Source organism: Athene noctua, chromosome 1, assembly GCF_965140245.1.
Source record: "Athene noctua chromosome 1, bAthNoc1.hap1.1, whole genome shotgun sequence".
Lineage (NCBI taxonomy): Eukaryota > Metazoa > Chordata > Aves > Strigiformes > Strigidae > Athene > Athene noctua.
In genome coordinates, this window is record NC_134037.1 from 117,400,968 (window position 1) to 117,422,585 (window position 21,618).

The window sequence follows — 21,618 nt, forward strand, 5'->3', positions numbered from 1 at the left end:
AACAGAGGTATTTCATATGTCTTCCAAATTAGTTTAAGCCCCATACAGCTCGCAGTTCTGACTGGTGCCACATTAACATCAAGCACAGCAAGGGGACAGCACAGAAGGCCTGCCTAAAAGGTATGCGCTTCTTTGGGGGGACAGAAATGTCTGTTCAGTGAAGGGCCACAACACACAACTCGGCTAGCACAAGGCCAAATTCTCAGCTCTACTCAGAGAAATAGAATTTCTTGTTGCTATTTACACCCTTTAGCAAGTCATGTAATTTTTCAGGGCCTTCAAGTGGGGTAATATCTCAATGCAGTATTGAAGACTACTGTGAGCCAACATTGTAAAACATAAAAGGCTCTTCCTCTAGTTAGAGGTAGTTGTTGTTGACAATATAGCTGCACATTTGTAAATTGTCTAAGGCAAAGTTAGTGGGTAGAGCTTCTAGCAGTCCCCAGTCACAGATTCATGCAACAATGAAGTCATTGAATCCCACATTTAGTGCCTCTACCAAATTTAAAATTAGTTTGAAATGTTCCCCTATGAGCATAACCGAGCATATTTCAGGCTTTATTTCGAGTTTTTGGTGCTTTTAAGAGTTCTGCTTTTTCCAAGAACAAAGTTACTTTGTTTAGACTGTGTTAAAAAATACTCCCATCATTTACAGAAGGTTTAGCATTCCTGACTATGAAGCAGAAACTCAGAGTTTGGTAACACTAGGAATGATACAAGCCAAAGCTAGCTAGGGTAAAGGAGAATAGAGAAGAATGAGTATTTGCAACCATGTACCTGAAGCAATGGCTTAGTAACAGGAAAGCCTCTAAATTCAGCTTTGCAAAAAACACACACTGATGTGACCAAATTGTGGGCTCTGAGGAGATTTCCATTTGTGCAGGGAGGATAAGAGCTGCAAGCAGTATTTTCTGAGAGGTCTATAAGAACAGAGCATATTTCAAGTCCTATACAGTGGTTAACCTGCACATGTATCATCCTGCCAAAACAAGTACATATGCTCCAGCCCGGAGCTGCAAGAACACAGCAAAGACTTTTCTTCAGCTGTGCCAGAAAGCTCTGGGAGGGGCATAGGGGTTGTCTACATTTTGGTATCTAATCACAAAGAAAATTGAGTTTCTCCATCTCCTCTCAGGAAACATGGAGAATGAAGAGCAGTTTGAATTGCTTAAATATAAATAGGCTTGTAGGAGTCTGGGCTGCATTAGACAGGAGTTAATGCAGACAGGTGGATTCAAGGCCAAAGACAAAGCTAGCAAAAGAAGGAGTAGCTGTACAGATAGCAAAAGAATGAACACCTGTGGTCAGCAAAAGCATACCAGTTTGAACAAAGCCAGATATGGGATAATGAAGTTTTGGCAAGTTTGGGGCTTTATATACATAAACCCAATTAACCAATGCAAATGCTTGTAGAACCACATGGACAGTGTGTGTAGATAGCATGCAGCCTATTAGAGGACAGATAAGTACATGTATGGAACTTAGAGTACTATAAATGTAACCAGAATCAGAGAATAAATGGTTTGATCTGATCATCATATTGGTGTTGTGTCATTCCTGGTCCCGCATGAGAAGATAAAGACCCTTGCTGGGGTGGAAAACAACCCCAGCAACTGGTGACCCCAACATGATAAAGCCGATGCCAACGTGATAGAGCTGACGCCAACGTGATTCTATGGAATCGTCATTATTTTGAACAGGAGCCGGAGAAAAGTGGGGGCTGTTGGCCGGCATTACTGGAGGTAAGCCGGGCTGCCCGAGAGAGGCAGGAGCGGATCCATGCTAAGCCAGGAAAGGAGGAGCTTAGACACTGACAGCATGGGGATCGCTGCATCAGTGGTAGAAAAGCTGCAGTCCGAATTTTAATGCAGCTCGCAGAGAAAACAGAGGTGAATCTCAAGGAAGGGGATTTAATTGTGCTGCTTCTCTGGTGCAGAAAAAGAACATTGATTATTAATACCGATCAGTTATATGATGAGGATGTCTGGAAATCTATTGGGACTGATCTGTGGGAATCATTTCAAACAGGTGACAAAGGAGCACAGAAGTTGGCACCAATTTACCAAACTGTTCATTTAATGTTAGAGACAATGAGGGGGCAGGCTTGTGTTGCTGCTGCGAGAGCTATCAGTGCTGTCGATGACAAGAAGGGAGACAAGGAGGATATAACGGAAAAAGGGGAGAGGGAGTTCTCGTTGACTGATGAGTCTGCAACTCCTAAGCTTGTGTGCCCTGTGTCAGAAAAAGAGTTTTGGGGAGGTCCATTGATTGAAATTGAACCATGGGTACCATCAATAACACCTTCTGCTCCACCTTTGTCTGGTCCATCTCCCCCTGACACTCTGCCAAATCCTGTAGATCCAGTTAAAGTGCAGCTCCCTATGGATGTGGATGATGGGCCACCTCAGGCTATTTACCCTAATCTTCAGCCTAAACATATTGCTGATTTACTAAGAGAGCAAGGAAAAACAATGTCTACTCCTCTAAAAGAAATGCAAAGATTAGATCATGGGTCATCAAAGCAAGAGGTTTGTGAGGCATATAAAAAGGCTTCTCAGGCTGTGAGAGATGGTTTGAAAGCAGTTGAAGAGAGTGTCTGTGGACCAGGGGCTGGAGGTGTGGCTTGTGGGCAAAGTAATTCTGAAAGCTCCCCACAAAACACTCAGATTACAGCGGAAATGTTAAGAGACAAAGACAGGAAAGCTAGAGTATGGGTAATGTGATTATTAGAAGATGGAAAGATGACTCCAAAAGAGGCAGATAATTATTTAAGTAAATTTGGAAATGGACATGGCGAGAAAAATTGTTGCTCCTATAATCTATGAACCGGGACATCAGACACGTTGAGAAAGACTGCATTTTTCTGTTATTAAAGAACTACAGAAAAGCGTTAATGAGGACAGGCTTCAAAACTCATTTACAACAGGTATACCGGAGGCAATCGCTCATGGATATCAATTGGTCCCATGGAATTGGCTGGCACGTTTAAAAACGGTATTAATGCCGGCACAGTATTCTATCTGGAAAACCGAGTGTGTGGATCTTTGTAGCCAACATTCGTGCCCCCCCCACCTGCAGGCGCAGAGTTGATGGCAGCAGCCTGGGGCCTCCCCGAGCTGCCCCCGCCGCGGAGTGACCGTCTGTGGCTGAGCCCGGCACCGCGCTCTCAGCCCGTGCCTGCCACCCTCCCCCCCCCCCCCAAGCGGCAGTTCTTTTACAGAAGGTGCTGACTCTGTGATGCAGCGTCTCTTGTCTGTCAACACCACATAAACAACAATCAAGAGCTTTATATATTCTTAATGGTGATTTGATATTTGTAGTCTTTGTCATTTTATGTTGTGTGAGTAATAAGCGTGAGGGGCCTCTGTGTGGTTGTGTGATTGTTTCGCGGGTGTGAGGCGCAGCCCAGCTGCAGCTGCGCAGTTCGGAGTTCTCTGACCCACGGTTCCGTTATCCCGCCAGGGAAGCGGCCGGAGAGGAACGGAGCGCAGAGCAGACTCTTACCAGTGGCAGGGGGGTGCAGGACAAGTGAACATTTCTTAGTAGCATTTTAAGGTAAAGTAAATGAAATAGGAAGCAAGCAGAGTGGGAGAATAGTCAAAAAGAGTCCCTAGGCTGTATTTTAGAACACTGGAAGAAGATAAGGAGACCTCCAAGCACAAGTATAAATAAAAAGACATTGTTAAGGTCCCACTTGATGCGAAAGCACCTATAGGACAAGGATTGAGCACGCTACTAATCGGGAGATCTAGTAGCACTTTGAATGGATTAATAGTGCATGTGGGGATTATTGATGCTGATTTTACTGGACAGATTTGTGCTATGATTTCTACTCCTTATCCACCAGTAACCATTCCAAAAGACACTTGCATTGCTCAACTTGTACCCTTTTTGAGTTGTGTTCCTAAGACAGAACAACAGTTGCAACATGATGGAGGATTTGGCTCTACAGGACCTCTGCAAGTCTTTTGGTCACAGACTGTTTCATCATCAAGACCGCAGACGACCTGTACACAATTCAGCAGAAGACAATTGCCAGCGACAGTAACACTTACTGGACTTCTGGACATAGAGGCTGATGTAACTATTAATCTCATTATTCCTGGCCATCCACCTGGCCAACAGAAAATATAAGAATTGGAGTGGTAAGACTGGGAGGGTTGATGCAAGCAGGAGTAACAGCTGCACCAATTCTGTTCACCAACCCTGAGGGTCAACAGGCGACCATCAAATCCTATGTGACAACAACCCCCCCCTGAATCTGTGGGGAAGGGACTGCTTGTCACAGTGGGGAGTGAAAATTACTATGGATTTTTAACAGGGGTCACTGTGCTGCAGGGTGTTAAACAACTCACATTAACCTGGTTAACAAATAAACCTGTGTGGGTGGATCAGTGACCCCTGCCAACTGAGAAATTAAAGGCCCTGCAAGAATTGGTGATGGAACAACTAGTTGCCGGACACATTGAACCCTCTCAGAGTCCATGGAATACTCCAGTATTTGTGATAAAAGACACATCAGGAAAATGGCGATTTTTGCATGACCTGAGGCAAGTCAATGCTATCATGGCCACGATGGGGGCTCTGCAGCCAGGCATGCCTTCACCTGCCATGATCCCTCAAGACTGAGAAACCACTGTCACCTTAAGGACCGGTTTTTTTACAATACCATTAGCCTCTCAAGACAAAGAAAAATTTGCATTTGCTGTGCCTTCTGTCAATCATGCAGAACCCGCAAAAAGATATCAATGAAGAGTTCTGCTGCAGGCCATGAAAAATTCGCCAACAATTTGTCAATGGTTTGTAGCACAAGCTTTGTCACCTGTAAGGGAAAAATTTCCTACTAGTTATTGTCATCATTATATAGATGACATTCTGTTAGCATCAGACAACAAGGAGCAGTTGAATGACATGGAGAATTTGACTAAAGATTCATTACAACAATATGGATTAGTTATTGCCCCTGAAAAGGTACGAAAAGTAGAACCTTGGAAATATTTGGGAATGACAGTTACAAGCAAGCAGGTTGTGCCCCAACCTGTGAAACTCAACCTTGAGCTTAAAACACTCAGTGATGTACAGAAACTGATGGGATCCTTGAACTGGATCAGGCGCTATCTTGGATTGACCAATTTGCAGCCATTATTGGAATCATTAAAAAATTCAAATGATCCAACAGAACCCAGAATATTAAATAAGGAAGTATTAAATGTAATTCACATGGTGGAACAATCTATACACAAGAAATCTGTTTCTCGAATACATCTGTCTCAATTGGTACAATTCTTTGTACTAATTGACGAAACTCTGCCATTTGGTGCTTTGGTGCAGTGGAATTCTGAGTGGGATGACCCACTACATATTTTAGAATGGATGTCTTTGTCATTCCAGCCACAAAAATGTTCCTAGATTGTTTGAACTTATTGCTGATGTAATCATAAAAGCCAGAAAACAGTGTTTAGAACTAACAGGGCGTGATCCAGCTACGATTGTTATACCTGCTCAAAATTGGTATTTTGAATAGTGTCTGGCAAACAATTATGAGCTACAAGTGGCTATGGCAGGTTTTCAAGGGCAGATATCATATCATCTACCATCACACCCACTACTAAAATTCACTTGAAAAATACCATTTAGTCAGAAAAAGTTAAGCCAGCCAGAACCTGTGAAAGGCCCCACTGTCTTTACAGATGGTTCGGGGAAAACAGGTAAAGCAGCAACAGTATAGCATGAAAACAACAACTGGAACAATAACGTAGTATATCAAAATGGTTCTCCACAAGTAGTAGAGCTGCGTGCAATAGCTGTTGGTTTTTTCTATTTTTTCTACTCCTGTAAATATTGTAACTGATTCAGCATATGTAGCTAACCTAGTTTCTCGACTAGACAAACTACTTCTATGTCAGACAATCGAGTATTATTTGATGTGCTCTTGGAACTCTGGAAAAGTATTCAACTACGAACAGAACCTTATTTTATTGTGCACATTTGTAGTCATACTACTTTACCAGGGTTTTATATGGAAGGTAATGCCAGAGCAGATGCTCTTGTTTCTGCTATAGCTCTGAGTACTGTTCCTAACATGAAGCAACAAGCTGTATTATCACATCAATTTTTTCATCAAAGTTTTCGAGCCCTATGACACCAGTTTAGCTAGTCCCATACTGAAACTCAGTCTATTGTAGCTGCCTGCCCTGACTGTCAAGGAACTCACACTCCAATGTATTTTGGTACTAATCCCAAAGGTATGCAAGCCCTACAAATTTGGCAAACTGATGTTATTCATATACATGAATCTGGCCATCAAAAATGTGTTCATGATTCTATTGATACTTATTCTCATGCTTTGGTAGCAACAGCACATAATGGAGAAACAGGAAAAGATGTAACTGGACATTTACAGGAAGCCTTTTTATGCTTGGAGTGCCACACCAAATTAAAATGGACAATGGCCCAGCACGTGTTTCAAAGAAAGTTCAAACATCTTTTAATTTGTGGGGTGTTACTCATGTTACAGGAATTCCCCATTCCCCAACAGGACAGGCAATTGCTGAGTGTGCATATGGCACCTTGAAGCGGCAGCTTCAAAAACAAAAAGGGGGAACGATTGGGGAACTACCACAGGCATGCTTAAAGCAGTTTATGTTCTTAATTTTCTCCATTATGGGGACAATTCTTCTGTATCTCTTATTTTTCCACATTTCTCTATTTTCAAAACAGAATTTGCAAAAGGGCATCAAAGTACATGTTAAAGATTTAGTTACTGGCCAGTGGAATGGACTATGTGAGTTATTAACCTGGGGAAGAGGTTATGCTTGTGTCACCACAGGTCACAGCCCCCAGTGGTTACCAGCAAGGTGTGTGAGACCATACGAGAGGCAGCTTTTGGTAGACACTCAGGAGCCAGCTGTGGGTGCTGTGAATGCCCCTGTGCTGACAGTTTGCGGTCTGACTGATCATTTAAGCAGAATGTATGGGTAATGTTTGCTACTGCAATGGGACAAAATACACTACAGTTGCCAACTCTTAAAAGAGAAAATATTAACAGTTATTGCAACTCCTTAATGATATAGGCTTACTAGTCACTAGTGAAAGATGTAGTTTAGATGAAATGTAGTTATTAATAAGGATGAAATGCCATAAGAATGTGTGTATTCAACTTTCTTTGTTTAGCAATATTAAGAATTAAGAACTCAAGTGTTTAACTTTATTAGAAACTCCCTTGGTTTTCCCCCTTGAGCGCTGGCCAGGCTCCGGGTGGAACCCAACAGGAGGATGAAATCAGATGTTTCAGCTCAAAGAAAAGTGCCAGTCATTTTGGCCTGTTGATTTAGAGGCTGGACCTGCTTGCAGCAATGTTGGATGCCTCACCTACGGATGGGCGCATCACGTAGGATTTCTGGTTTGTGAGGAAGGGCACTCTAAATCCTTGCTGCATCCAGGGTTCCCCAGCAATTGCAGATCTGAATGTTAGTACCCCATTAAGCAAGTGTGCTACTCCGTATTTTCCTTACTGTTAATTCTTGTAGTATTTAGTCATAACCCTTAATTATGAGTAGTGAAATTAGCCTACTCTTTTTAACTAGTAATTGTAACTGCTCTATTGTCTTTAGCCTTCTGTGGAACTATTTTAAGTATACTGGTTTTTTTGAAGTTTGCCTAAACCTTCATTGATAAAGCCTTGAAACAAGTCTTGCAGGTGCTACTGCAAAACAAAGAAAAGGGAGATCTGGGAGGCATCGGCCTGTCAGCCTTACACAGCCTCTGAGAAACAGCTAGGTTTTGATGAAGAACAGGCCTCGGAAGATAGATAAGAAACTGCTGCATTGTGCCAAGGTGACAGGGAAAAACAGCGGACAGCTGCAACACTGAACTGTGGAAAAGTACCAAACTGTGAGAAGTTATCGCTGCGTGAACAAGAAGAGTCTGTGCTTCAGGTGCCACAAATGGTGCCCTGTGTGCATTGGAAATAGATTCATCGCTTGTATTGTATGACTGAAAACAATATTGTGGAATCTGTAGAGTGTGGGGATGGTATATTTGTCCCCAGAAGTTGAAGGTTTGGTTACAAATGTTGGATAAAGGAGCATTGATGGTGTTGCTAGTATTACTGATGCTGGTATCAATTCTTCCTTGCATATTACAATGTTTGCAACAGATGCTGCAAGGTTTAGTTGAGCAAATATTTAAGAAAAGAGGGGGAGATGTAGGAGTCTGGACTGCATTAGATAGGTGTTAATGCAGACAGGTGGATTCAAGGCCAAAGCTAGCAAAAGAAGGAGTAGCTGTACAGATAGCAAAAGAATGAACACTTGTGGTCAGCAAAAGCAGAAACAGCTGTGGTCAGCAAAAGCATACCAGTTTGAACAAAGCCAGATATGGGATAATGAAGTTTTGGCAAGTTTGGGGCTTTATATACATAAATACAATTAACCAATGCAAATGCTTGTAGAAGCACATGGACAGTGTGTGTAGATAGCATGCAGCCTATTAGAGGACAGATAAGTACATGTACAGAACTTAGAGTACTATAAATGTAACCAGAATCGGAGAATAAATGGTTCGATCTGATCATCATATTGGTGTTGTGTCGTTCCTGGTCCTGCATGAGAAGATAAAGACCCTGGCAGGGGTGGAAAACAACCCCAGCTTAGGCTGTTCACAGATAGGCAAGACAGAAAAGTGAAGGCTGTGGAGAAAGCATGAGCAAAGTGCTAGGATGAAGAGAAGCAGGCAGTGGGGGAGTAACAAGAACACAGCAAGGTGGAACTGTCCAGGGCAACAAAGAGATACAGGCACAAGGCAAACCTAAGGAAAGGGTAGTATGTTGTCTGAAGTGGGCTGTTGAAAACAACCTATAAACAGTCTGGAACTGAAGCAAGTTCAGTCCTGAGTCTCTTTAGTCCTCTGTTCTTCACAGCCCACTACAGAACCCACAGGGCAGCTGTACCAGAGCTAGTTAGCACAGAGAAACGACAGTGCTACTACTACAAATCACTTCTAGTTCAAACTAGCAACACCTGCTGTGAGTTTAATGATTCAGACACTGCTGGTAAACCAGGTTATAAATGGACACAGTGGCACACATGGGATTTAAATATTTTTTTTTCAGCCTTTTAAAAACAAAGCTTTTAAAGCCAGAAAACGAAAACTTTCAGAAAATACGTACAGAATTTCAGGAAGTATAAAGGTACATGATCCTTTCATGTGTTATACTCTAGTTTCTTTAACTGAGGTGATAATATAATGCTACTTTCCCCACCATCAGAGAGCCCTCACTTCATGACTAAAGAGAAAGCCTCATAACATAAGAGGAACTGCATCCTCTGAACGAATCTGGTGGCAGTGAAACACATGTAGAGGATGAGATTCTCCCCATGTCTCTACCACAGCATTCTTGACTGATTGTGGCCAAGCTGCTGAAGTCTCCGCTCACAAGCCATCATTAATCACATGCTCATCTGCTGGCTGCCTAAGCAAGACAGCCAGGTCCAATCTATAGAAGTGATGAGCATGCCTAGATGCTCACAATGTCTACCAGAATTGTGCTTTGGTCATAAATATTAAGTAGTCTGTAAAAAATAATAAAAATCAAGATATAACTAAATTTGAAACCCTGTCTGTAAAAGCAAGCTAATAGTTCTCGTATCACCTGGTAAAAGCATGAATAATTAAATCAAATATTGATGTATATATCTGACACAGATGCTACAGCAATAAGAAACATAAAGAGCTGAGTTTAAATGGCTAACTTATGCCATAAATTTAAATGGATAGCACGATCTGCAGCCACCCAATGAATACATAAAAGATGAAATGGCTACTAATTCAGTGTACTCCATCCAACTTGCGCAACAGATGAGACAGTTGTCCCACAAAGAACTAAAACTCTTAACATGTGATGATATAATTTAAAGAAGTATCCTAATAAATTTACACAGAGCTACCACCAAGCTAATTATGGAATTTCTGACTTTTGAAGTAGCTTACAGTCCAACCTTAAACATTTGCTTTTAAATTATTTTATCATAATTCAATTTATTTATAGGCATGTCTGTAGTATTCTTTGCCACAGTAACTCGAAATCTAAGTTTCTTACTAAAAGATGACTCAGCCTGTTGCAACACTTCAATGCTACCTAAAAATCCTTGGTGGGTTTAGCTTTCTAAAAATACCAGACAGTCTGAAAAACACTAGAGCAATATTAACCATCTTCTTGAAGTATCTTACTAACATGTCAAACCATACCACTTCACTTGCTTGACAAAGCCTGGGATTAACTAGAGGAGGAAGAGATCTGTTTCGGCCACCAAAGGAAGCACGAAGCCAAAGCTACTCACCACTTTCCATCGATCTTTGACCACATAATTGGCCGGAAGAATGTCGACCTGTTCCCCTCCTCCACTCATGTTTGGTTCGTCCTTGATGACTGCTGCTAGGCACTGCATTTGCCAGCCAGAGAGTATTTTAGTAGCTCCCAATTTAAATGAGCCATTTATCTGGGGAAAAAAGGGGCAGGGGGAAGGAATGACAAAATTAGTACAGGTTACGGCAGAAGTATATGTTACATTTCCACAGGTTTTCGTTATGACTAAATCAGAACCAGTCTGTTAGGAAATAAGGCAAACTCACCTTGTGAACATCTGAGCTCACTCTATGCATAAACATGGCAGACGCAACCATGCTTCAAGTCAGCAGCACAAACTAAAAGGGTGACAATTACCGGCTATACCATGCAGGAATCTAGTGCTCTTGGACCTGACAGCCAACAAGACAAAGGAGAATCTAATGCCAAAAGCTGCGAGAGCTGTTATTGTTACCAGGCAAAGAGGTCTTGCTTTAACAGAGCAGCTGCTACATAGGCAGTTTTTATGGTTTTCATTGGACGACATCCAACACAAATCAGAAAGGTTTGCCAGGTATTGCATTCAATAAGCCTAAAAGCATCTGAATAGGGTAGAAGGGCCTTTACAGAGCCAGGATTATAGACACTATCACTGTGATGAACAGCCAAGCAAAGAAGATGGGGATGGTTAGAAAGGGCTTCAGCCATGTATAAATTAGCCCCCCTCATAGCATACGCACATGCTAAAAATGATCAAATTAAAATACAGAGAGATATCTTGTTCCTAGTGTGTTTGCGTTCTACCTCATGTCCCTTTTTCCTGCTTTTATAGGGAGCTCCAGATAGCCTATGCTAAGATTAATTTTATTTAGAGGTTTTTTAGTTATAATTCTTCTACAAAAATAACTTTCAGATACACATTAACTCAACTTTCCTGGAAGAAAATGAATTGTAACAGGACTAATAAAAGATCTTCCTAATGCATTTTGTCTCTTCCTACAAGATATTTTGCTAGCTTTAGAAGCAGGCCAGATCTTTTATTAAGCTTTCTTGGCAGTTCTATCGTCCTTCCCTCAAAATATGAAATATTTTCCTTTCTAAAAATGAGTGTTACTGTATCATTACTAATAGTGATATTAACAACATAAATACCAAATTAGAAAAAAAAAGACTAGAGCTGGTCATTCAACCATCACACTTCTTCAGGCCCAAAAAAAGGAAAAAAGTCACTAGTGAATTATGAGCTTCAGAAGAGAAAAAAGCTCATTCCCTAGCAATAACAGCACTGAGAAGGAAGGACAAGAAGTGACCAGCATGTAGTGTGCACAAGGAAGAAGCAGACAGGAGTATGTCAAATGTGCAAGACAGAGGATGATCAAACAAAACATGAACAAAGGATCTCAAAGAGATCTTCTCAAAAGAAGATTTCCTTCTAGCTGCAGAAGATAACTACATGGAAAAAAGGAGTGATAGACTAAATGCAGTAAGAGGGCTGCTGAGAAATATTCATACAGTCCAACATCTGCTAAAGTACAATCAAAATGCTAAAAGAGAAATAAGAAGAAACTGAATATTAAAGAAATTCAGAAGAAAGGTGCTGCAAAATGCTCCAAATTCTCATAGAAATAGTCCTGCACCTGTATGGGGTAGCAGCCCTTTCAGTCACCAAGGTACTGAAGCAAGAAACCGGAAAGCTCTCCAATCAGAAAAGTACATGCCATGTTTGGCAGCATGTGTTGTGCTTTTTCTTCCTAATGAGCAAGTCTAATGCCATTCCCACGCTCCTTTATGCTCGCCGGAACATCTGAACTGACCACCCCAAGCTACCGGTGAGCTCTCCACATGCTGCACATCCAGCCTCCCTGCACATCACCACAGGCTTCACAGGAGAGAGAATCCTCGCAAAAATCTTTTCTAAGGCTGGCTTTTCTTTTGTTATTTAAATAAAAGTCATTTAATTTCAGACTGTCCCAAACACTCAACATTCCAAATATATAAAAAACCCAACAAGGTACAGAGACAGGTATCCCCTCCCTACTCTTGAAGGTCTCCTGGCATCACTTCATGAAGGCAAGTACAGCTCAATGCAGACTCTGGATTGCAGGGGAATCAAAGGCACCTAGAGATCCAGGACACGGGGTGGTAGTAGCAACAAAAACAGACAGAAAGGAGTTTAGGATTTTTCCAGAGAAAGTCAGCCATGTGCTGTTTTTACACTTTGAAGCAAAACATCTAAAAAGTACGGTACATGATGTACACATTAGCGATGAAAGTGCATAATAAGATTTCAGTCTAGTGACTACTGGTGGAAAGTAATCCCAAGGAATAATTTTAGAGGAGAGACAAAGCATAAAAGTCAATGAGTGCTCAAAGCCAGCCAAGGTAGAACTGCTTTCTCTGGGGCACTATTCCACTTCCCTTTATCAATGTTACACTACATGTGTACAGAGATAACATGTTTGTTATTTAAAGGAGTCACATAAATCTTCACTGGCTTTGAGTCAGAACAAAATCCTCCTGAGTATTACCATGAATAGCAGCCATTTGGCAATATAGAATTACAAAACCATATAGTCAGAGTGATGCAGCCAAACCAAAAGCCAATTTAATTACAGCCCAAGACAAATTTCAAGCTGTTTTAGATCACAGTAGCAGCAAAAAGCAGTGTTAATACCAAAATTTGTTCCTGAGGCAGTACTAATACTGCAGAAACATGCTCAGAACTATGGACCAAGGGTTTACTAGAGTAACACTGAAGCATTGCCTACACCCATGGCAAAATGTAACACATTAACCTAGATGTCCAGAAGCATCACTAAGAAAAGGATAAAAGAAGGGATGAAATTACCTTTGTGGAGAAAAACATAAGCACATTCAAACATTGCTTTTAACTTGTGCATTATTGTAATTCCTTCTACATCAACATAATATAGTGTAAATATTGTTTGACTAGCACCAAAGCCTGCAGCCAGCCCTCTGCTAGAGCTGAATTTGCTAATGTAGCTACAAAAGGGAGGTGGTAAAGGATGGTCAGTGGGGGAGAGGTAAGGCACTATCATCTCTTCTCCAACACACAGCAGAGAGCATAATTTCTGCATGTTAAATGTTAAGTGGTGTTAAGGGGATCTGGAGGAGAGATGAAAAGATTATATCTCTCTTGAACTCCAGTAAAGCTGTTCCTGATTCAAAGGGTGACCAAGCATATGAACTTTGACATATCTGCATCACTTTTAGCTTTAAAATGTATAGACTGTAGGATGTAAAGATATATAATTTTGTAGATAGTGGCTGAGAAGACAAGAACTTTCAGACTGTCTTTTCCTGCAGGAAATGTACAGGATGTCAAGAAAAGATTGTACCCGTCTCCCATGAAGACAGGCAAGAGAGCTGAGCAATCCTAAGATACTGCAAAACTGTCTTCCTAGAAATAGCAAGTGAAAGCAGAAATGAAAGCAGCTGTGAGAAAGAAAGTGACAACAACTGGACCAAATCCCATCTCTTAATCAAACTCAGCATGAAGAAGTGTGAAATCAGCTCTTGCATACTGCTGTCTTCTAGCCCATACTGGAGAATCTTTATGGTTTTGTAAGTTTAGCCTTGGCCTTTAAAAAAAAAAAAAAAAAACAACCCATGCTTAAACTAATAAGCCCCACTACATATTCTGACATGCTGCTCTGCAGGCTGTTCCTTCTATCTGGCATTAAGACAATGCCAGTCAATAGCACTCATGAGTAAATTGTCTCATTTTTAAGCCAGCTTACAAAAATCTAATGCACTAATGCAGCAATTATTTAGCTGACATGAAAATCAAGAACCAGCAGAGAAGCATGACTGAGATAGGCAACAGTAACTTAGGAGAAAGTCTGCAAGAATTTCAGTGTGAGGCCTGATGTTGCAATTAGTGTGGCAGAGTCTTCCATCAAACATATCTGCCTTGTTCAAACCTGTGTTCATCAGTAGACAAACTAGACCAAGCAAAAGTAACTTCACAGAAGTTGTTAAACTGAAGAAATCTTCACTGCAAATGCTAAAAGCTTACATAGATTCAAAAAGTGACTTGACAAATTCACTAAAAAGAATAATAAAAGAATCCATTAAACAGTTACATACAAATGTTCCATCTTTAGCTTAGGAAGCCTTCAATTCACAAATCACTGCAGGTGGCAAGAGCATTCTGCAGAGTCATTTTACATGTTTTCCCTACTCTTATTCTCTACCCTAGATAGACTGGCCTAAATGGACCTGTGATACGTATGATTCAGTATGGCCAGACTTGCGTTTTTACTAGCTACTTTCAGATGAAGTAGTAGTGTATATATAATATGTCTCCTTTATCGCTTCAAGGAGGTCAGAGAACAAAAAATAAAGAAACAATCAAAGTCTCATATACACCACCCATTTATTTATCTTACAATGCTCTCTTTCATGCAAGCAACATTTTAAACAGCTTTACTGGAAAAATTATTTCCCAATTTTACAGGATCATAGCACTCTTAAAATTAAACTTGTAAATATGGAGCACTCCCTCTGGAAATTCCTAACATATATAAGAGATCTTTCCTACGTTAGCTTACCTCAATCTCAATATACTGTGGTAGCAGTGCTGAAAATACAGCCAAACTCAAACATCAGGTTGAAAACTCAGACACAAGGTGGTTATTAAACAGCAGAACAAAGCTATGGAGGTCTGTCTCTCACCATCTTACTAAAGGTCCTGGATAATCTTAAGTGTCTTAATCTCACTGTGGAGGAATTGCAATATCCCACTTTATTTCAGGGCACATCCTCACCTCTGGAAGCCTACAAATTAGAACAATTAGAACAAGTGAATTTTATTTAGACTGCAGTACCCACATGACCCTCTTTACTTGATCAAATTCCCCACCATGAACACAGGATTCACTTTAAGAGCAGATTCCAACAGCGTTTTAGAAAACTGTTGCAAACTACAGCTTTTTAGGTGAAACAATGCTGGACATTTGCAAAAACAAAAGTAATAAGCCCAGCAAACCGCAATCTCCCGGTCCATTAAGCCAAAATGAAACAGATGCGGTGGGGAATAAGAGGAGAATATAACAAGTAGGATTGAGAGTGCTTGGAAGTAAGAAAGAAAACCAGTGGAGCTTCCAAGTGCAACCAAGCAGCAGGACTGGGGCTCAGTTAAAGGCAGCACTGAGCACCCCACTGTTTTACAGGTATCACCTGTTTCCATTACACAATACCAATTATAAAAATGAAATCCTCACATTAGAACAACCAAAACCCCAAATCTTTGTATAAGTTGTACCATGCACTAACATTCTGTTATTAAGGTAAGAAATGCATATGACAGTACAGGAAACAAGTTGATTAAAAAAAAAAACCACAGTGCACTGGACTAACAGCCCCTCAAGCCCTGAAATACATCATACCTCCTGCTGAACTTGAAACCGCAATTAAAAACAAGTCATACGCTGTTAGGGTAGGTCTGACAGCAGGAGCTCAAAAGGTTCTGAATTGTTCCTTGAAGACACATATCTTCCTTCATTGCCTGCCTCTGTTGTGGCAAACCCTGCTTAGAGAGTAGGCTCAACTCCTAGCAGCTGCAGCTTAAAGTCTCCTCTGTGACATATTCTTCTCATAGGCATGCAATGGCATCAGCCTTAGAAATTCTGGATTTGCTATGCACAGCATTTCATTTCTGTAAAAAACAAAACATCTGAAGGTGAGGTTGCAAGATACTGGGACTATTTTTCACCTTTGACAGGTTTATGACCATTAAGGAGTGATGTAGCTATGAATGGGGAAAAAAACAAAACAAAGAACATCCCCAAAAAAAAGCTGCAATGAAGACAGACAGGTCTGGATTCTCTGCTTACATGAGGCTCAACTGAACAGAACATACATAAATATATTAAATACGGTAACAGATGCACCTTGACAGCATTATTATGGCTACCTGGTTGCACGGTCAACTGAATGTATTATTGCCTGCACAGTAACTTATAAGTAACAGCATATGACCTAAGCAAAACAAACAAGATCACCAAACACAATTTCATACTGCCAGAGACTATACTCACATACATTACAGAGCAGTCAGACACACCAGTGATTTCTGTGCCAAAACCACCTATCTACAGGGAGAATCAGCACAGTTAATTATGACAACAAATCATTAGGAACACAAACCAGATAAATACACTTGCACTACTGACAGTTTATGCAATTCTAATCCTCTCCAACTACATCTCAGTAGCAAAGCTGAAAACCGGGGAGCAGGAGAGTTTGAGAGGAAAGTATATTACCTTCCACCAATCTCTCTGACAGCTCCAATTTCTGATCCAAGCAGAAAACTAAATCTAACACCAGGAAATCCCTCTAATATCATAACCAGCTTCACCTCTACTAATTTAACAGGCAAACATTATGGTCTGCTTACAGTAAACATTTAATTGCAGTTTAAGTGTATCTACCTGCAAAGTCAATATAGATCACTACTCGTAAAACTTGAGAAGCCTGCTGGTAGCCAAAACAAATATATCTGAATAAAAGCAAGAACTAAACAGAGATTATACTTATGGTATCAGACTCAATCTACACATGACACCACCAGAAACACCACACAGAGGTATGTTTTCATCACCCAAACCTGGACCAGTTTGTTCAATTGATCTTTAGGTAATGTGAAGTGTCCCTCTTAGGCAAGTCCTTTCCTTTCTCCCTGCAGAGTGCTTTTGTGGGGAGCCTGTTACCCATCTTCCTTCAGTACATGACCACTCCCAAGTTGCTTTTCATAATTATAATCAACAGTATCTTCCTCAAATCCTTATTCTTAGATAACAGTATTTTACCCTGAATAACCAACTCAGCCATACAGCCAACTGATTAACATGTTGCTCAATGGTCTTTTAATAACCTAATATAATAGGTTACATACAGAGCACACAGACTGAGATCAATCATTTTAAACCTCCATGCCAGGGAAAACAGTGCTCATCTTACCCATTCAAATAATTTTATGACAGATGCAGTCACCATAATTATCAAGGATTAAATAAACTTGTCAAAAAAATAGTCAGGGCTTAGGAATGTAACAGTAAGGTCCTGATCAGAGATTTGGTATTTTGATTCAAGTTCTGCAAGATGGGGTATTTTGCAGGTAAAAAAAATCACATATTTATGGATTTGCCACATGGACTTCATGTTGCCAAGCACTTTCTGAAATTGAATAATAATTACCATGAATGGGGCAACTGCCACTTGCTGCAATGATATATCAGACTAAATGAGACTAAGTCAGACAAATTTTTGCAGTCCTCAAGCACACCGCTGATCACAGTAGAGATTCTGTTTGTAATTACACAGAATAGATTTCCTGTGACTGACAAAAATGTGTTATCATGCCAACTGTTAGTCACTCAAATCATCTCTATACAGCCCTTTGGTAACCATTTTTCCCATTTTTGTAAGAACGCTCCCCACTGGTTAGAGCACGCTCAGGGGAACATGTTCAACCTTCCTCTGCCCCCTGCAGACCTACAGTGTCATTCTCCGATCTGCAGCCTCACCATTTTTTGGTTTGCATTTGGTGACTTGCCCGAAGGTGATGTCTTCATGGCTGACCCACTTTTTCTTCCACCCCTGGGAAATCCCAGTGCATTCTCAACCATATTCAATGGTTCCTTGAGCTTTTCTTCCTCAAAGACAAAACTCCCCAGAGGTGTAAAACTTGAGTTTAGATTGGAAGCTCAAATTTCATTGTTATTTGAAGGATCTACAGTTCTAGAGGAATTTGTTTCCTGCGTAGTTAATATCTAAAGATAATATTAACAAAGAAAATAATAACATCAAGGCAGATAATGGCTGTGGCCTGCATCTGTTTCTTTCTATGCCTGAACATCCTAGAAAGATATACGAAGACTCTTGTATATGCAAGCACAGCCTGTTTAATTTCTTTCTGCACTGCTGTGTGCGTCAGTTTCCAAGGAGAAATGGTGTTACTAAGATTATGGATGAGTTTTACAACCTGGTTTGGAATGCCTCTAGATAAGCCATTTCCACATGTGTCAACGATGCCATCTAGTCCACAACTGTCATATCTGCCTGCATTCTCCCAGTCCATGCAAATAATCATTTCCCATCCAAAAGTTTTCTTATCTGTTGAGTTAAGCAGTTCTATAACTTAGGCATATAGGTCTTTTCATTCTGCTTGTTGTGCTTGACAGAAAAATCCCTTGAATATCACTATTAGGAAAACCAAATATCTTCAAAATGTGGTATTTGGAGCAGATTCATTGTAATAAACAATATTTGTACTTTGATCCTTAATTTGCTAGTGCTGTGCCAGGTAACTGGATCCTGAGAATTTCCTATTAGAGAACACAGATGGTCAGAATGTGTTTCTATAAAAAGGCATCATAAACCTTATGTCATATCTGAACGTGAAAATAATTCTAATTCTATTCATAGGTGTAATAAAGTAATGGAAAACTAAATTTTGTATGTGAGCTGGCAAACACTCGTAACAATTTTTCAAACTGATCTCAACCTGAAATAAGTAATTGTGCATTCTGTGCTCAACTTGCCAGAGTAAGCTGGCCACCAGCAAACACTTTTAATAATACTCCACAGACAGAACAATTACTGGTTCAAGTCCAGCCTAGGATGTTTGGAGGGGAGAAAAAAAACGTGTATCATTTCATCACAATCAGAAACACCGGTAGCAAGGTTAAAGAAAATCTGTTTTGCAAAAGCAGCAACAACCACACTAAAAATACCAGTTTCAAATTGCCATCAAACTTGAAAATAGGCTGCATAGACCTATGTGACCAGGTAGCCCTGAGTCCTAGAACCCAAATGCCTCCTGCCATTTCAATCACATCAACTGTTGCAAGAGTGAGAAAATACTTGACTACTTGCCCTTTGCATTTGCACCTTTCACATTTTCTTTTTTTTTCCCCCCATTAGCTCAATGGACAAAGCCTCTTAAGCCTCATCTCTGCTTCATAACAAACCGCTCCTGATTCTTTCTAGACATGAAGAAAAGCAGAGAGAAAGTGCACATTTTCCACAAAGTGCTTCTTAATACAAACAAACTCATGCTCAGACATATATGAATAAGTCATGCATTGCTACACAAAGAAGCCAAAAAAAAAAGGCAATTCTGTTCTTGCCTAGAACTGGGGAGAGTCTGGTAACAGGCCATGCCTCATGGTCACTGAAAAAGCTGAAGCTAAAAAAAGGCGGAAAGATGCCTTCCAGCCACCTGAAAACTAAACCCTTCAAAATACATGTATCTTATCCAAAAGAGACACTGAAAAGCAAATGAATGTAGTGCATAAGTATGTCCCTATAATGAAAATTTAAGAAACTGAAGGGTTCTCCCATTCTAGCTCATCTTCGGCTAGAAGCCAAAGCCTGACAACTGCAAATGAGTTTTTCATGGGAGTCTTCCTTAAGGACTGGAGAACAAGGGAGATGGTGGATTCTAGATTTCTTGCTCTTTTCATTTCAAGGCTGGGCACCTCTTGCTGTTTTCTGATCAAGGTTTGGCACCTTTAAAAAGGCATGCTTTAGCTATTTCAGATTTTATTAAAACCAAAAACAATGACAAAAAAGAACAAAAAAATCACATTTTGGGTGCTAATGAATGAAAGGTGAGATTCAACAGAAGCACTGTTATACCACATTACCTACATTCCCTCCTCCATAAACCCTACAGATAGACACTGATCCTGGATCCACAGCTTCAGGTTCCTGGTTAGCCAACCTAAAAACCTACCTGCAACGAAGAGAAACAGTTGCCCTCTCTCCTGCCAGCTCTGAACTCCTGCACAGGATTTCACCATGGGTCAGTTCAGTGACTTGTACCAGCAGAAAAACTATTCCTCTTCCTAATAAATAAGATTATTTCCTTGGCTTTGAGCTCCTTGAACTGGTTCATTGTAGAGTCAGTCAAATGCAAGTGCCAGCACAATGGAGCCGTACCTCAGATCCATTTCAGCTTCAGTCAAGCTGTGCTCTGTGTTTGTCTCCACAGCAGGAAGCCCTCGGCCTTCCATGAGATCACAGGATTCAGCCACTTCTGCTTAAAAGCAGTGGAGTAACTCTGCCTGAGGACAACTTTTTATTTTCAAGGAAAGCAAAATTTAAAGAAACCAGTTAGTTTCAATAACTTACTTGTATAACCCCTAAACTAGTAAATTTAAGAGTCTAATGCAGCTAGATTCTGTTTAAATAATTGAAGATGTAATTAAACCACAAAGCTCTAAGTTTCCCAACACAATGTCACCACAAAGGTGACTTCTGTTCTCTGACTGAGGTATTTCAGCAAGCAAGCAACAAACAACTTTCTCTTCTTCTTGAAATGAGGGAAACTAACCACACAATTTAATGGAGTGTCCAGTCAAAATGAGCATTGCACTGATGACTATATGAAGGTAAAAGACGGCTAGCTACACCATTCCCTTGAGTGAGCAGAACACGTATCAAGAATTTAAGCTATATGTCAAGAAGACTATAAAGTTCCTAGTCCCTACCTGTAGAAGTGAAATAAAAAAAAAAAATTATGCTAAAAGAAGAGGGAAACAACAGACTACCTACCCACTGACTGCTCTCTACTACCTCGAAAAAGGCTGGACGCTGAGAAGCAGGCAGCAGCACAGCAGAATGGTGAGACCACTACAGCCTGCTTGAAGTGTGGCATGTACACCTCTGAACAGATGTACATGCACCTCACAGTCCTCAGAAACAATGTACTGTTTTCCATAGTAGGGATGGATGAACTGCACAAATCGGGGTTTGGGGAAGAGATGAGCTTCAGATACGTTCCTACCTTCAGACTGTGCTCCCACCAAGGAGGGAAAAAACCCTTGTGGCTACCAGTGATCCTGTTGGTGAAACCTCCTCACTGGATGGCAGTATACCATCCTCTTGCACCAGGAATACCCACCCATTGGGCAGAGGAAAAGGAAGGCTGCAGAGTCAACTCAGAGAGCTGGCAGGTAGACCCCTGAATTTGTGAGGTGAAAGAACAGTGCGGTGACCTGACAGTCAGGTGCAAGAGTGGCACACCAGGTGCTGGGAGGCGGATTCTTATGCAGAACAAGCTGAAGTGCAGTATGATTGAGGCCTATACAACCAAGTTCCGCATGGAGAAGTTGAACAAGAAATGACCGTTCACCACTTTTTCCAATGCGTTAAGGAAGCAGCAGGAGGCAACTCTCACAGGTGGCATGTTTGAAATAAATGCAAAGCACAGAGAAGTTGTGCAATGTCCTGCTGCAAGACAC

General features: G+C 40.8%; 1 protein-coding gene across 2 annotated transcripts in view; it reads right to left on the reverse strand.

Moving 5' to 3' along the window:
• TTBK1 (tau tubulin kinase 1) overlaps positions 1-21,618 on the reverse strand; it is a 133,579-nt gene that overhangs the window by 106,043 nt on the left and 5,918 nt on the right. For both annotated transcript variants that reach the window (XM_074901775.1, XM_074901688.1), the window contains exon 2: positions 10,341-10,499. In XM_074901775.1, coding sequence (XP_074757876.1) covers positions 10,341-10,448 — 108 coding nt within the window. In that variant the 5' untranslated portion in view covers positions 10,449-10,499. The remainder of the gene's footprint in view (positions 1-10,340; positions 10,500-21,618) is intronic.